The 18,593-nt window shown below is 34.1% G+C and overlaps 1 protein-coding gene across 1 annotated transcript in view; it reads right to left on the bottom strand.

Moving 5' to 3' along the window:
* Window positions 1–18,593, bottom strand: part of LRP1B (LDL receptor related protein 1B) — a 1,432,692-nt gene that overhangs the window by 572,207 nt on the left and 841,892 nt on the right. The window contains exons 29-31 of the mRNA XM_073806959.1: window positions 18,002–18,229; window positions 6,982–7,156; window positions 6,075–6,169 (exon numbers count right to left, since the gene is read on the bottom strand). Of these exons, the coding sequence (XP_073663060.1) occupies window positions 6,075–6,169; window positions 6,982–7,156; window positions 18,002–18,229 (498 nt within the window). The remainder of the gene's footprint in view (window positions 1–6,074; window positions 6,170–6,981; window positions 7,157–18,001; window positions 18,230–18,593) is intronic.

Genomic DNA, 18,593 nt, shown 5'->3' with positions numbered 1-18,593 from the left:
TTCATAATATACAAACATTTTAAACTCTGAAATGGCTTTAAGTAGTAAATTAAAATCCCATTTTGTAAACTGCTCTAAGCATTTAATGTATCCAAGACTGAGCAATAAATCTTAATTGAAAATATTTAGTTCAACAATGTATAATGGGAATGTTGATTTGTATTTAACAGAAACAAAGTTATTCAGCCCAAACTGCCTGAAGGCTGCAATTACTTGGTCTTCAGTGATACACACTCATAAAATGCCAAGTTGGGTGTTTTGATAAGATCACTATGCACTTCTCTTTCAAGTATTTCATGTATATGGATTTAACAGAAAACAAGTAAGGGAAATCCAGTGAATTAAAATATGAAAACAATTCCACAAACTAGAAGGCCTAGTATATCAGTGACATTACTGTTTAAAACATGCATTTAAAGATTCAGAAATAATTAACTGTGAGGCAAAATTGACACAGAGGTGAGACTGGTTCTTGCATACCCCTGGCTGCTTAGAAAAGCTGACTGCAGTGTCCTACTTGTTCCCACATTTCTTAGGAGTACATAAGCTCTAGATTTTTCTTTCCCACCTTCCATGCTTGACTAAGTACCAGTTTTATTCCTTGATCTTTGCTTGAGGTCAGGTAATTACTATATGAAATGAGCCTCTCTAGGCATAGCATATGGTTAAGATTTAATATGACTTTGGAAGCAGATAAACTTGGTTTTGAATCCCAACTCTACCATTCATCACAGGCAACTCATTTCTTTCAAGAAGCCTCGGTTTCTGAATCTATAAAGGAAGAGTAAGAAAGTCTTCCAGAAATGATTACCATGAGATGATTAACGAAAAGCATTTTGCAAGTGCTTAATATATTCTAAATCCATAACAAGTAGTCACTATAATTATGTTATTTTTGTTGCCAAAGTGACATCCTCATCATATATCCCAGGCTAAGTGCATACAACCACAAAGGTGTAACTTCACAGTGAGAATACAGGTTTCATAAAGGGTTATAGAAAATGATTGTTTTCATTTGACACTTCCCAGCCTTACGAGACAGAATATTGTTTTTTCTCCTTACATCTTGTACATTTTTTCCATGCATTTTTCTATACATTTTTTCCAAAAATAATTTATAATCTGACAGTCAATATGCAAAAGGAGAAAAATCAACTGAACAGTAGCTCCTGCTTTCTTAATCACCTAATTTTCTTCATGGAAATGGTTCAGGGAATGCAGTGGGCAGGAGTTTAAGCCAGAGATGGCTCAGACAGATTCATCATGAGAAAGTAATTACAATAACTTCCTGCAGTGCAAAATATCAGTGAAATTCAATGAGTAAATAACACAGTAACGAATATCCCTATGTATGTAAGTATTTCATAGGTATGACAGTCATTGTATACCAACAAAAACAGGTTTGTACTTATTTTTTCACACATTCATATGTTCACTTATAGCACTGAAAAATTCCATTTTATAAATCATCTCAGGGGGATAGTTCTAAAAGAAACTTATAAAGTGGGATTACAGTGGCATGAATTCTTGAGAGTATTTCAAAAATTCTTCTACTATCAAATGTTTCCTTATGAGACTTAACCTTGATACTACACTAAAAGGCAGTTTTAATTTGTGTATAAACCAAAAAAAATTTTTTTGGTCCACTTATTCACATCACAGCTCTAAATTGTCCATTAAGAGAGGAAAAAAAAAAAAAAGCAAAAAAAGAACTTTTAGAAAAGAAAACACAATAATCTGAAATATTTCAGTATTTTGTGTAAATTAGTAAACAATATAACTTGCTGAATATATTTTAAGAAAGTGGTTCAAGCACACAGTGAAAATGCTAACTTAAAAAAAAAGTTACTATGCAACACAGTTTTAATCTATTTTAATCAGTATCTACAATACTCTTGAAACCAGCATTGTCTTTACTGGTGCCATTCCTCACAAATAAAGAATTTAAACTGACAATATAGTTAAGACTTTCCTGCTATAAAGTTAATCACCAATAATATTTTTTATAGTTAATTTACAGATAAGAGTCTCTCTAGCCTATTGGGATAGATCAAAAATTGCAATTAACAGGGTTGCAATGAATAAGGGTTACATTCAAAAGAACTTGGTTTTATATTTATACTATGTGCTAAAAAACAAACAAACAAAACAAAACTTGCCGATAAGTAGATAAATTGACCAATTGATTTCTGTTTGTTCTTTCTTTTTATGAGAAATATCTGAGTTGCTAATGAGAGCTGATGGGGTTCAGGACAGGCCACCCCAAAATGTGCTATGTTGGCATATTGATTTTTTTTTTCTTGTTGATAGTTGTTAATTTATTTTTTAACTTTTTATTTTATATTGGTGTGCAGTTGATTAACAATGTTGTGTTAGTTTCAGATGTACAACAAAGTGATTTAGTTATACATATACATATATCTATTCTTTTTCAAATTCTTTTCCCAATTAGGTTGTTACAGAATATTGAGCAGAGTTCCCTGTGCTATACAGTAGGTCCTTGTTGGTTATCCATTTTAAATATAGCAGTGTGTACATGTCAATCCCAAACTATCCCTCCCCCCAACCCTTCCCCCATATTGATTATATTGAATTAAAGTTACTTAAGAAACAGCTGGTGAAAGAAAAATACTCTGAGCCTCTTTTGTTTGCCTGAAAGCAGGGACTAATTCCCTCATGTGAAGGTATCCTCCCTATACCAGGAAGATAGAAGGCATCCTTATCACCAGAGATAGGGAATTCAAGGCCAAGAAAGCAGTATAAATAAGCTTTGTTACTTCATTATTTTGGAACTGCAAGCCCAAACCCCTTTGTCTTTTCAAATCTTCACAAATAATTGTTTCTTTGTCTAAAAGGTATAAATGCTGCCTGCTTTGGTCACTTCTTTGGGTCTCATTCTTACGGGGCTCCCATACTTACATAATTAATTTTTTTTCTCCTGTTAATCTGCCTTCTGTCACTTTAATTACAGGCATACCTCATTTTATTGCTCTTCACTTTATTGCACCCTGTGGATACTGTGTTTTTTGCAAATTGAAGGTTTGAGTCTACCCTGCATCGAGCACCATTTTTCCAACAGCATTTGCCTACTGCATGTCTCTGTGCCACGGTTTGGTAATTCTCACAATATTTCATAATTTTTTATTATTATATTTATTATGGTGATCTGTGATCAGTGGTCTTTGCCATTACCACGATGACTCATTGAAGGCTCAGATGATGGATGGCATTTTTTATCAATAAAGTATTTTTTAATTAAGGTATGTATATTTTTTTTAAGACATAATGTTATCACACACTTAAAAGACCACAGTATGGTGTAAGCATAACTTCTATATGTACTGGGAAACCAAAAATTTCATGTGACTCGCTTTATTGTGATATTTGCTTTATTTCGGTGGTCTGGAAATAAATCTGCAATATCTCTGAGGTATGCCTGCACTACCTCAGCCAAAAGAACCTAGAAAGATAGAGGAAAAAATTTTCTTTTCCTATAGAGCCAAATGGCCACAGGGTTAGACAGGGAATATAGGAGAAACAGCAAGAGGAACACATTTACACATGGACAGCACAGTCTGTCATTCAGCATCACAGAGACCATCAGTCTTAGCACCTGGTTGACATGACTAGTAACCTGAAGTAGAAAGTTACTGGAAGGAACTTGTAAGCAATACTTATTTGTAAATCACATCAAGAACTTCTAGAACAAGATGGGGGCCCAGTTGTCTATTGGTCCTAAGGGGCTATGCTGGGAAGATCTGAGAGCAGAACCCGGTACTTCAAACTTGTTTGCCTCTTAGCATCAGCATTAAGACAATATAGATGTGCATAAAAATTTGCTCATCTCAGAGGCCCACTTAGTTACATATGTTCCTCTGCTAGATTTCTATGGATTCTGTTCTATGTTTATTCTTAACTGAATTCATTTATACGTACTCAATACTGCAGACAATCAAATCATTCAAATTTCAGTCTATTGGACCCAATATAATTTCTACTACTACTCCTGATAGGTTCTATTATTAAAGGCCAGATGTTCTTTTCATAAGTTTTCCTCATTTAATCCTCATGAGAACTTTACAAAATAGGCATTTTGCCTTGATCTTACAGATAAGGAAAGCAAGTACCACCGAGCTAACAGTAATTTGCTCAAGGTCGCTGAGATAAATTCACTTAATGGGATCTAAAATGATTTAGGTTCGTGTGACCCTAAAGCAAAAGGACAATGTCAAATTTTTATCAACAGGCCGAATACAAAATCTGATACTGAATAAAAATCTGTTTATTGAATAAATGAATGTCTGACTCACAAGCCATACTCATTAATGCTGACTTAAGATATGGTTTGTAATAAGGTTCTGGGTTATTTCTGGGAAAACAGTCTATCTTGCACAAATTAAAATTTAACAGTATAATTCTGAATTTATTTTAAAGTAATTTTCAAATATAACAATAACTGACATGAAGTAGGCATTTAATATTTGTTACTGGATGTTTAATCATCCATACACAGTTAAAAATATCACTTGGTGTATAACACCTGAGGGGCCAACTACAAAGTGTAAATAGTAACACTAATTCTTTTTCTTACAAACTTTCTTTATATAAGCTTCATATATACCTGTTCTTTAATTTATTTTGAGTAGGAAAATGGAAATTTAGTATGAAAGAAGATAAGGTTTTTCCCCTTATAAAAACGAGCGTATAAATGAACATTTTGGTGTAACCTATAGCTACCACATTACAATGTAAGGACTTTATTTGCTCATACTATTTCAGTCATACTCACTTTTCCGTATTAAATATTCTGAACAACTCCAGATAAGAACCAACTGAATTGCTTTAGTCCAAATTAAATCCTTTGTATGGGTCCTAATCTTGTAGAGTCCCTTGTTTCTTCTGTTCTATCATCTTCTACACAGAAGTATTAGCATTTCAATTTGCCTTTAATGTCTAACACTACCTTGAATTTCAATTGTGTATCAAATCTTAGAACACAATCCAGAGAAAAGAGTTGTTAATAGTATCATTTTACATCACAAGGTTTATTCTACGGACCACATAAAAAGAATTATTTATGGCAAATCTTGTTGATATTATCGCTTTATTGAATCATCACTATTAAAAATGAGATACTTCAAGAAAGTATACTTCCACAGTTCTAAAACTAAGAAAAAATTGCTGAAAAGCTTCATGGTGTAGGGATTTTACCCCAAGATTTAAAAATACACAGTATTCAATTCAAAGCAAAATTATGACTTTCTTTTGTATATTCCATCATTGCACATTTAATATAATATCAAAATTCAGGTTCAATATTGGATTTTTAAAAAGACGTACGTTGAGATGATAAATTAAGGCAATATGGTAATTCTTGCCTCTCAAAGAAACAGAAGAGAATATGAGGAAAGAGTGATTACAGTTTGAAAAGAATAGTACAATGTATAGATATCTATTTGAAAAGAACAGTATAGTGTAACTTTATCTTCTAAAAGAATCTTTGTACTTTGATTTTCAAAGATCACTTATGGGAATGAGTCAAAGCTCTCTTTCAGCACCATGAAATTTTACCTGATGAGTTACAGTGGTTAACAAAGGTAGAATGGCAAACTAAATAAACACCCTGCAGAGTAAGTGAAAATTGCTGAAAACTAAATATTAAATACTTAAACTCAAATCATTGCAACTATTAATAATGCCACAATGATGATGATCAGAGGAGGCTTCAGTACATCATATTGCTACCATAGCAAATGGTGTATCAGATATTCACCAGTGAGAATAAGATATTACATCTATTAATTACATTAAGTTTTAAGCAACTTCCATACTTAAGATATTGTAAAAATTCTCTTATCAAAAAAACTTAACTTCTTTTCCAGAAAAAGAATGTTTCTTCCCTACCCTACATGGACCAAATGGATTCCATAAGATTGATAAATTTCTGATTTAATTTATATTACTAATCTATAATATTTTCTTTCAGGCTCTAGGTCAAAGATCCATTGTACAAGCACAGATCTGTCACATTAAAAACTACAGTGATTAACTATAAAAAAAAGAACAGAACTTACCAACCGGTTCCTTTTGATTCTGAAAGAGAATCTTGCTATTACTGCCATCCATATTTGCCATATTAATTGTGTTTCCATCCGTCCAGTAGAGTTTCCTTAATTCAAAAGAGATATGGTTTAAAAATATTAGATATAGACCTACTTGTTGACTAGAAGCATACATTGAAGAACAAAGTTAATATTAAAGTAAATTCTTGGCTCAGGATAATGTTTTTTCAGGAAGGCCCCAGATTGTTGAGCCACTTGCCTGGGAAGAAAGTACCACTTGCTTTTTCCTGTCACTGAAGGACAATTATCTCACTTACTTTCCCGCACCTACATTCACAACTGAATATTTAACTATGACTACAGTAAATTATTTCCATTTAAAGTCATTCATCAAGATTGAATCCTCTTGGCTTGGAGAAATCAGGCACCAGAGAAGGGAACAAAGTCATTTCAATCATTCCAGTTGAAAGCACTCAGGAGAAAGAATTTCTTTTAGCCCTACCCAAGTTCTCTACATGGGTACATGATGACTAGCCAGAAGATGGGAGAATCTGATCTACTTAGCAGTGACCATAATACTAACACACAGTAAATATGTTATTAACAACTGGTATTTGAAATGAAATTAACAACTTCTCCTGGCATCTTTTTTTAAAATTCTGAACTGTCACTCTTTAGAAACATAAATTGATAAAATTTTACAATAATATATAAAAATCTGATTTCATGCAGAAAACAGAAATCTCTAACCAGGGATCTCGTACAACTTCCATGTTCACATTTGCTTTTTTGACTGTATAGCTTATATATATGTATGTATGTATGTGTGTGTGTGTCTTGAATTCAACAAAGTTTTACATAAAATCAGAGCAAAAGTGTGTAAAATTTTTGAAAAATTAAAAAAATAATCATACTTTACCCCCTGACTGGGTGAGCTGCTAGACACTGTGGCTTATCGATTCCGTGGATAATTGAGGTTTTCAAGGAGCCATCTAGTCTTGCCACGTTAATTTGCGTTTCATCAAATTCTGAGCTAATCCAGTATAAATTACGTGAGACCCAGTCCACAGCTAACCCTCTGATACTCTGAATATCTGTACAACAGGAAAGAGAAAATTAAAAATGAACGAAGTTTTTCATTCTTTTGGCTTTCTAAGTCAGTTATTTTCTGTCTCAGGGAAAATTTAATTTACACTATTAGTTAGCTAATATTGTACAAGACTGTAATCTCATTCCCTTATCAGCCCTTCTTAAGGCATGAATAATCATTAATGTCTTACTGCTGAGCCATTTGAAAACCTGAAGTAACAATTAGCATTGAAATTACACTAACAGTCAATGATTCACTAGTAAACACTTAGGAGCAAACACAGGCAGCAGTCCTATGAGCCAAGGTGACCAAAATTCAAATTAGAGTAATAGCTTCTCTAGTTGATGGTACATCTTTCTAGTTAGGAGAAAGTACTGTGGGCCATCAACAAATGGGCTATTTTATGTTTTAAATGCCAATTTGTTACTGAAATGAAATAAAACAATTCAACTTTCCAAAAAGTATTACCAGAGTTGAACATTTTTAAAATGGATAATTAACAGAAATTGACAGAGATATGAACAAAGAAACTAAAGCCCTTTTAACATTCCTCCAATGTGGATTCTACAGAAATTACTGAAATCTAATTATGTTTTGATTCATTACATCCAATATGAATATTTGGGCTGCTATTACTTGATGATTCAATCAGGCATCTTTTTTAAAAATGATGGAATTTAGGCTAAAATATAATTGCACATTTAAATTAAAGAAACAAATTAAAATGTTCAAAACAATGGATACTAGGAAATCTTTTTAACATATTAACAGGTAAAGCAGGCCAATTTAGTTCCCAATCTGTGGCATTTGACTACTTTTACTTGGTTTCGCCTTTATTTCATAAAGTTTTAACGTTTTCTATCATGCTGTACCTCTTAGGGTTCTCCAGACCCCTGCTACTCAAATTTATAAGACACCTGGAGACTCTTAAAAGGAAGATTCTGATTCAGTAGGTCTGGGGAGGGTCCTAAGATTCTGCAAGTTATAACTAGCTCCCAAGTGCTGTAGTCACTACTCCAGAGCAGCAGTTCCAATCCAAATGCTGCTAGAAACCCAGAGCAGCTGCTACTTAGCTCTTCTAATTGCTACATCTTCCTTTTTTATCATTTTCAAAAGATGCCACCAAGCTAGATTTCCAGAAAGCGAAAACTCTGGATTTGTAAGGTCTGCTAACTAGTTCAATTTTTTTAAAAAAAAATACATTTATTTATTTATTTATTTATTTATGCTTGGCTGCGTTGGGTCTTCGTTGCTGTGCGCAGGCTTTCCCTACTTGCAGCTACAGGGGCGACAATCTTCACTGTGGTGCGCAGGCCTTTCATTGCTGTGGCCTCTCTTATTGCACAGCACGGGCACTAGCCGTGCGGGCTTCAGTAGTTGTGACACTCAGGTTCAGTAGTTGTGGCTCACGGGCTCCAGAGCCCATGCTCAGCAGTTGTGGCACATGGGCCTAGTTGCTCCGCAGCATGTGGGATCCTCCTGGACCAGGGCTTGAACCCATGTCCCCTGCATTGGCAGGCAGACTCCCAACCACTGCACCACCAGGGAAGTCTCACTAGTTCAAAATTTAAAGGAGTAAAATAAGGGAGGCCTGGCAATTCTGGGTCAGCTGTGAAGTGCCGTGCTGGCATGGTAGGCTCTACCCCAAGTTTACATCCTTGAGTCTTAACAGAGCCTGCTCAATATTCTTTTTATTATTTCTAAATAACTTTTAATCACAGTGCCCTTAAAAGGGATTCCCCATGTTTCAATTTCTCCTGTAAGCAACAACTTCTCATTCTGCAAGTTACCTTTCATCATTAATTTCTGGTAAGTTGGCAAATTTTGTATGTGAACTTCATTTCTCAACCCAACACTTGAAATTTACTTTTATTTTTAGTTATTCTCATCCAGTTCCCTCTTTTCTCAAGGGAAGAAAAAGTAATACAACACCTCTGTAAAGCTAAACCTGCCAAGTCAGATATTTATTTGCCTCACCCAGAATATTTATTCTTCCTCCTTCACTCTCTGGACTTAATTGGTTGCTGAGAAACAGTAATGAGAAGATTTGGCTTCCTGTTCTAGGTTGGGTGCCTATTTTTTGTCCTTAAATCGCTTAAATTTTGGCCTTTTTTTTATCAGCAAAATGAGGATAATTATAGATAATTCATAGGATTGTTGTGAATATTAGAGTATGTGTGTTCATGCAGCTTAATTCAGGGTTGAGGGATACTTTGCCAAACCAAGGACTTAATACTTTCTGCTTTTTTACCCTGAATTGCTTGGTACTGGCAAAAATAAAATAAGTTTTTATTTCCTCTAAAATACATGTTATCCAGAGTTTGTTTGGTTTTTTTCCGCTGTCTCTTCTGCTCAAAATCCTTTTACTTATTTCTGATTGACTCTTAATCATACAGCCTAGAGAAGACATTGCATTCTGAAACTGGAAATCATAGCCAAATGTAAGCTATGAATACCTTTTAGTCCTTGTGAATTCTGTAGTTCATGCTCTCTCAAATCTATTTCTATCTTTACTATTGCAGAGCATACAGTCTTTTTCTTCTTTCAAGCAGTTGATTTAGTTGCTGCCAGGTTATTTTTCTGACTAGAGAGCTCTGGATCATGACCTTTGGTTGCCCCAAGGTATTCTATTGCTTCCAACCACTCAGAAAGTGATATCTAAATTCCTTAGCCTGGCTTTCTGTATAATCTGAATATAATTACCTTTCCAACCTTATTTCTCACTATTTTTAGCCAATTATCTTATTACACTTCAGTCATATTGATGTGTTCTCAGATTCCCAGCCTTGTCCTAAACTTTCCAATCTATATAGAATTACCTGGACCTCACATCCAATCACATCTTCACTTTTCTAAATCTCATGCAGAATAGGCCAGCTGATAGGCAACATCATCCTTCAACCACAAAAACCTAATCAATTCTCCTATATAGTCCAGCCATAAAGATTTTCTTTATCTACCTAACTCAACAGGACTATATCTGGTCAATCCCTTTCTACCTAATGTGATAATTATTTGTTAACATACCAGTACTTTCACATATACTTCTTGAAGGTGGGCTCCTTGCTAATTTATCTTTATAGCTCCCCACCCCAAACGTATACAACATTGCCTTCAAAATAAATATTTTTAATGAATTGATGAATGAATTCATGATATGCACAATCCATAATTTTAAGGATATGTGAGCTGAGCTAAAACTATCAGATGTAAGATCCTCAAGTGTATTTTCAGGAGTACATATCTAAACATATACTGAGGCAATCTCAATTCTCATTTTCTATCCTCACCCTTTTCCTGTCTATTAGTTTGGAGCTTCTAATTATCAGCTTTATGCCTAAGATAAATTTTATGTCTTTTCTGACCACCACTAATGCCCAAGTCTCATTGTTTTTGAGTGTCCTGGTAAATTCACAGTAAAGGGGTGGGGGGGAAGAATAAAAACTGCAATATGTTTAATGATATTTTTCTTTTTTTAATAAAAATACTAAAATAATGAATTGACTCAACTCTTGTTTTCAAGTAAGTCAGGCCAAGACCTCTGAACAAGTTTCTCAGAAAGTTCAATTTACTATTTCCAGGGACTCTCACTTCTTGAAGAAAGGCAGATTAGATATTCATAAAAGCCCTCCATTGCCACAAAATTCCCTGATGTATATTAAATTGTAACTTTTAAATGCATTGTTGAGATCACAAGACAGACAGGAATATCTCTAAGTGCTAACACACACTTGTATGTTAGCTAAAATCATAAAGGAAGGGAAGTGGGAATACAGATTTGGTGTTGCCACTGGAACCAAAACTTGTAATGATAATGTACAGATTCCAGGATTATTAGTTGCTCAGTGCAAGAGGATTCAGTCCTTAAACTCACAAAAAGTAGCAGAGCTAAACAAGAGCAATCCCAGGATATCAGAAGGATCTACATCCTTGGGTGAGTGGGAAATAAAAAATCTGCCTACTTAAAAAGGAGAATAATTTTTAAAATAAATATAAAACATTTTTTTCTGTCTCTTTCCTGGGTATGAAAAAAAAATTCTAAGCATAGGTCTACACTTAGGTAAGAGATTAATAGTATATAAACAAGGTATTCATTGGTTGGGTAGAGGAGAAATCAAACTAAAGTGATTCCTGGCTTATCGTTACTCCTTTTCCCTCCAACAAAAGCAAATTCAAATCCTCTATGGAAGAAAAAAAATTTTTAACCCAGGCCCTCACAATTTCCATAGACTATCTCCTCATAATTGATCAGAACAAAAAATTAAAACAAAAAATTAAAAGAAATGAGACATAAGACCAAGAATAAAGAGAAAAATAAACAATAGGTTTAAGTCTCCAAAGCCTACATGTTTTAAAATTATTATGTGTAAGATAAAGAAAAATGCATGGAATGTTTTAAAGAAAAATATATGCTTCAAAATAATAAGCAAGGTACAATATTTTAAAAAATCTTCTTGGAATATATATAAATGAGAAGCAAAAATAACTTGCAAATATTAAAAAAAATAATTCATTAGATGGATTAACCAGCAGGTTAGACAATAGATACTGCAAGACAGCTAGTGAACTGCAAGACAAATTGAAGGAAGTTAGCCAGAGAAAGCACAGAGAAACAAAAAGATTAGGTGAGTTGGAGGTTAGAATGAATAACCTACCATACCTAGTCAGAGTTTACAAAGGAAGGAATAGAGAGACTAGGCTAGAAAAAATGGTCAGATTGGTGACCATTGAGGGTTTTTCCTCCTGTACTGATGAAAGACATGACCCAAAAGGAAGTACAACACACTTTAGGTTGCTAAATAAAAATATTATCAGGAGGAAAAAGAAGATCTTCAAAGCATCTAGAGAGAAAAGACACATCCTGCAAAAAAGAATGACAATTAGACAGAGATTCTCAGCAGCAATAAGAGATGTGAAAAGATAGCGAAATAATATCTGGAAAGGGTTGAGAGAAAGTAACTCTAAACTTGGAATTTGTACTCAACCATCATTGTCTTTCAAACTACACTTAAACATCAACAAAAAGATGGGCAAAAACTCAATAGCCATGTCTCCAAAACAGATATAGAAATGGCCAACAAGAACACAAAAGGATATTCAACAACACTAATCATTAGGAAATGCAAATCATGACCACAAGTATATACCACTTCATACCCATTAGGATGGCTACTGTAGAAAATGAACAAACAAAAAACAAAAGAAAAACAGAAACAAAATAAAAATATTGGCAAGAATATGGAAAAATTGGAACACTTGCAGGTTGTTGGTGAGAATTTAAAATGGTGCAGCCTTGTGGGATACAGTATGGCAGTTCCTCAAAAAATTAAAAATAGAATTACCATATGATCCAGCCATTCCACCTCTGGGTATATGACTAAAAGAATTTAAAGGTCTCAAAGAGATATTCATATACCTATGTCCACTGCAGCATTATTCATAATAGCCAAAAGTGAAACAACCCAAATGTCCATTGACTGATGAATGTATAAACAAATTGTGATACATACATACAATGGAATATTATTCAGCCTTAAAAAGAAAGGAAATACTGACAGGCTACAATATGGATGAACTGTGAAGATATCATGCTGAGTGAAATGAGCCATTCACAAAAAGACAAATACTATATGATACCTCTTATATGAGGTACCTAGAAAAGTTAAATTCATAGACACAGAAATAGAATGGTGATTTCCAGGAGATGAGAGAAGGGGCATGGGGAGTTGTTGCTTAATGGGCATAATTTCATTTTGCAAGACAGAAAGAGTTCTGGAGATGGTCACACACTGTGAATATTCTTAACACTACTGAACTGTACAATTAAGAAGGGTCAAGGGACTTCCCTTGCAGGGGGTGCAGGTTCGATCCCTGGTCAGGGAACTAAGATCCCACATGTTGCATGGTGCGGCCAAAAATAAAATTAAAAAAAAAAAAATAGAAAGGTCAACATGATAAACTTTATGTTATGGGTATTTTACTACAATTAAAAAAAAATCTTTAAAAAAAGAAAAATAAATAAATATATTTTCAGATATTATATCAGATTATCACTAACAGATTCTCACTAAACTAAAGGAACATTAAAGGATGTAATTCAGAGAGAAGAAAAAAGATTACAGAAAGAAGGCCTTAAATGAAAGAGGGATGGAGGTAAGCATACAAATCGGTTAAAATGTAGAGAAATCTAAATGAAAAAGGACTGGCTGTCAATTCTCTGCTTGTGAGACATCTTTTTTTTTTTCCTATGAAGTGGACCTGCTGACACCAGCTTCTTGGGTGTGAACGCAAAGACTTCTACCCCAAATCAGGCATGCCTTCAAAGGAGGAAGGGATCCCAATTCTTATAACTTTCTGAGGGCAGTTATGGTTTCACCCAATCAAAACTCATTTGCAGTAGGTTTCTGGACAATTATTTTACTGTTCTTAGAAGCAAAGTTTAAAAAATCAAATTGGTAATGCTTGTAAAAAGCTTTCTCAAGGGAACTTTGTAAATATTAATATTCTATTTGTTGCACTTATGAAAAACTGATCATACAAATATATATACATGTATGTGTTATATATGTTGCTATATATAACACATGGTATGCAAATTAATAAAACATCCATAAATCCATGATCCAGCTTAAGAACATTATAAATACTTTAGGAGCCTTCTATGCTCACCCTCACTAATTTTATGCCTCTCCAACTCTGAACAATTGAGCATTTACCATGGCCTTGGTTTTGTCACTTTTAACAAATATGTATGCATTCCCAATCTTTTTTTTTTTTTTGAGAGAACATAGGGGCAGAATTATAACTTTTTGACTAATCTTTATATTCTTAATGTCCTAAACCTATAATTATTCCTATCTTATAGAAACAACTCGATGCTGATTTGGGAAAAAATTCTGAAGCAAGCTTCCTTCTTTTATTTTCATCTGGATCAATGTCTCCAATATCTTTCCAATAATTTGGTCAACTTCACCTCTCTTTCATTCATCAGGTTCAATTACTTCTACATCTACTCTTGGTGTCTGTCACCTTCTTATATCTAAATTTTGTTTCAGATTTGGAACATCTCTGTAACTTTCTAGTTGTATCCTTGTCTATAATTTCTCACTTATCTAACTATCAGGTTGATAATGTGATTTATCTTCAAAAGAGTTTGAATGACCTATACCCATCTGTAAAAGTCTTCAGCAGCTTTCCACTGTCTTGAGGGAAGAAAACTAAAACAAAACAAAAAACAAAAACAGCTCCTCTGGTATAAGACCCTCTGTGATCTGCCATGATATGAACCTTCTAGTTTACTCTTTTACAAGATCTATCTGCCCCTCACTGCTTGCTCCTCTGTATGTATGTATGTCCAGATCTTTGTGCCTACTGATAGCTTAACCAGATTGATCTTGCTACAGTTTCCTCCAGAACCCTCATTTCACCACCTCCTCCTAAGTGGGAAATTTAGTAATCCCATGTAAGAACTCAGTACTCCTTGTGCTAATTTTGTAAGAAGTGGCTTACACCTTATTAACCTCCTTATTTCATTGAGTCTTATACTTTAGTTAGATGTTTACAATTCACTCTCACCAGATATAAAGCTCTTTGAGGCTATAGATTGTCTTAGTGAAATAATTGCTATCTCCCCACCCATTCAACATCCCAGATACAAAATCCAGAATATGGTGTGAGAAAAAAAAAAAAAAAGCCCATGGAGTAAACTAAAATAGCATTTCTATCTTTCTAACTAAAAGATAAAGAATATATGTGGGAAGTATTGCTCATTTAGCACCCATTGCTATAGATACACAGTTCTCAATGGAATGGCATTTATAGGTATCATTTTCGCCTTTCTTTCTTTCTTTTCTTTACTCTCCTCTTTTTTAAATCACAGATGTTGACATTCTTCCACCAAAAGGCTTCCTGGGTGAAAATGAAAGTTGAAAATTCTATTCAGTAACAGGCAAAACAACAGATGTTCCCTGTCTAAACTTTCTACTTTAATTCAAGGACTGTTTCCAAAATCTAGATCTCACTGATTTGGGGCCCGATTCTTTTTTTTTTTTTTTGGTGGTTTCACCTTAGACTTGGGCTGAGGAAAATATGAAGAGTGTCTCAAGAAAAATTCCAGTAGATGGAAGACAATGAAGTGAGAAAATACAGAGGCCAACAGTATAAGAAGTAAGAGAAAGGCCAAAGAGTCATTTACAAGGAATCTAAAAGATGAAAGCATAAAATAAAGTACAATTACTGGCAGGATTTAAGATACTTTGATGCATTCAGAAACTGAACTGTCAAAAGTTCATCTCAAGTTTCTCTCTTTTTTTTTTTTTTTGCGGTGCGCGGGCCTCTCACTGTTGTGGCCTCTCCCGTTGCGGAGCACAGGCTCTGGACGCGCAGGCTCAGCGGCCATGGCTCACAGGCCTAGCCGCTCAGCGCATGTGGGATCTTCCCTAACCGAGGCACGAACCCGTGTCCCCTGCATTGGCAGGCGGACTCTCAACCACTGTGCCACCAGGGAAGCCTCTCAAGTTTCTCTTTTAATGGAAGGACATATCAGTCCCTAACAAGGTTTCCCTTTGGAAGAAAGGGAAAAGCAATGTCATTTAACTTGTGGGGCAGCCAGAAACTGAGTTGTCCTTGAAAATGTCTATTCCTCAACTTTCATATTCAGTTATTTCATAAATTTACTCATTGATACCTCAATGATTTTTCCACATTTCACTATCTCTGTTGTTTCCACCCTTGTCCAGGCTTCCATCACCTCTTACTAAAACCACTATAGCAGCCTTGTTTCCCAGAGTCTACTGCTCCTCCTACCCCCCAACCCAGACCTTTTCAATTTTCCACTAAACATAATATCTATATATTTTTTATGTTTTGTTTTTGTGGCCGCTAGGCATGTGGGATCTTAGCTCCCTGACCAGGGATCGAACATGCAGCCCCTGCATTGGAAGGCAAAGTCTTAACCACTAGACCACCAGGGAAGTCCCTACACATAATATCTAGAGTGATCTTTTCCAAAGCAAAGATAATCATGTAGTTGTACTCTCCTTAAAACATTTCCTAAGTTTCCATTATTTTTAGTATTAACATAAAAATCAACGAGTTATCCTATAAAGGCTGGCATGATTTGGTTCCTGTTTTTTTAGCTCCATCAGCTCATATAACACCCTCTTGTTCTGTACTTCATACTATTCAGTCTATACTGACCGTTCTTCAATTTCTTATCATATAGAACATATTCTAATACTTTTCAAAATGCCTGAATTAATAATTATTGATCCTAATGAGTACATCTATTATTAGTGAGAAAATATTATTGCTCAATTTTTGGTTAATAATTGTAAACAGAGTCTGCTAAATGGAGATAAGTCTGTGATTTTTTGCAAAGATAAACTCACCAAATTACTACTAGTTATCAATTTACAATTAGAGACAGAAAATCTTTCCCCAATTTTTTTTGAGATAGACCATCTTTTACTTTATACAATTCATAGAGCCTTTGGAAAGTATTTCACATTCACGATAAAGTATGTGAACAATTTTCTATTAGATTTTTATGAATTTCTTGTGAGAGGACCACCAAACTGACTGTCAGTCTTGGGAGTACCTTATGTGCTTTAACTGTTCTCTCAAGATTTTTCATGATCATTAACCAGGTAGTCTTTTCAAATCTAGTCTAACAATAATTATTTTTTCCCTTGCTCCTGTAAAAAAAATCCTGCACAAAAAGGAAATCTTTGCATTAGCTTTTTTAGAAAGGCTCTTCTCTTAGGGAAAGTTTGTAATTCAATATTTAAACAAGCTTATAACCAATTTATTCAAGTTGCATTAACAGTACTAGCCTGAGATGGGTAAAGAGCTAGCATACATACAAGAGCACCTGAGTGCTCAAATACTTTCAGATCTACTAATGGTACTCGAGCCAGTGGAAACTCTTGAAAAACACTGTAAATTTAAAACCTGCACTTCTTATTGCTTTCATTAAGAAGTTGATCATTGCTCAAATAAGGTCTGATTTTAAATCATCAGTATGCTTCAAGGCAGAGGAGTTTGATATATCTATATGGATCACTGATCATGCCTTCCTCCATCATCCTTCAAATCACTCTATCATGCCTAGGGGGCATGAAACTGAAGAAAAACTGTGTCTTCTTTGATTTTGCAGTCATGGCAAACAGCAGGTGCTCAACTAAGATTCACTCACTAAAACGATAACTGACCCAGAAATCACATTATACCAAAATTTAAGCAAAAATGAAGATAATTCAATGCTAAATATTTAGAATTCAGCCATTGCATTTATATGTATGTTTCATTTTGGCTATATTTTCTACTTTGGGAAACGTGTTTTTTTTTGGTTAATGTTAATCAATAGCATTACTGAAAACCTGTGATTCAACCTGCTGGGTCAGGAGGTGGATAGGAACAGGTTTTCTCTCTTATTTGTTTAGTCTAGTTCTGTAAAAATACATGCAAAAGAAAGTTGATAACAAGCTTGAACCAGAGGGGGAAACAAGTCTTTACCAATATCCTATATTTTCTCTAGGCAAATACAACTTTTCCCGCATCAGCAAAAAGGAGTCTTCAAATCTGTTCATTTAGAAATCTGCAAATTATCTGTTCTGAAATTTTTTCTTCTTGTGAAACTAAATTTCTAGTTATCAGACTACTATGTGCAACATAATTATAGCATTCTACAATTGTTAGGATATAGCATATTATTAAATCTGTGAATAATCAATTCCAACTCTCAATTAACAACATAGAATTGGATAATAGAAAAAGAATACAAAAGAGATGCAATTATTACAAACTGAATAATAAACATTTTTTAAGATGTAAAGTGAAAATCTTTTACCTCTAGAAATAACAGTTTCTAATCCAGTTCCATTAATAAAAGCCCGCTTAATGGTTTGTGTCTTAATGTCTGTCCAGTATAAACGTTCTTCAGATGCATCAAAGTCTATCACAGTAACATCATCAATATCAGGGACTGTAAAGGCCGTGATAAAGTTAAAATATGGATTATCAATATCCACTCCTCTGATTTCAGAACGTCTTGCATAAAGAAGAAATTTTTTCATTTCTAGAAAAGAAATAGAAATGTGTTTTTCTTTATAAGCTTGCCAAGTTTGAAGCTGTCTAGAAATTCTAAATATTATTTGTTGATGATTTAATAGGTTTTTAACACCAGAAAATCATGACCAAGATTTGATAGAAACATGAAGGCAGAAATGATTTATCTATTTTTAAATGAAAGTACTTAATAATAACAAATGTAAAGCAAGTTAGAATCCTTAAGTCATTTTTCTTTAGTTAGAAATGCCAAGAAATTATCAGTAATTGATCTGATCTTAGAATTTCAAACAAACTTGTTAAAGGACATGAACTCTAAAAATGTCAAACAGCCATATTTGTTCTTTGTTTATAACTATAACAATATTGCAGTG

Source organism: Tursiops truncatus, chromosome 7, assembly GCF_011762595.2.
Source record: "Tursiops truncatus isolate mTurTru1 chromosome 7, mTurTru1.mat.Y, whole genome shotgun sequence".
Taxonomy (NCBI): domain Eukaryota; kingdom Metazoa; phylum Chordata; class Mammalia; order Artiodactyla; family Delphinidae; genus Tursiops; species Tursiops truncatus.
Note: the sequence above shows the minus strand (reverse complement) of the source record. Positions and strands in the feature narration are given on the sequence as shown.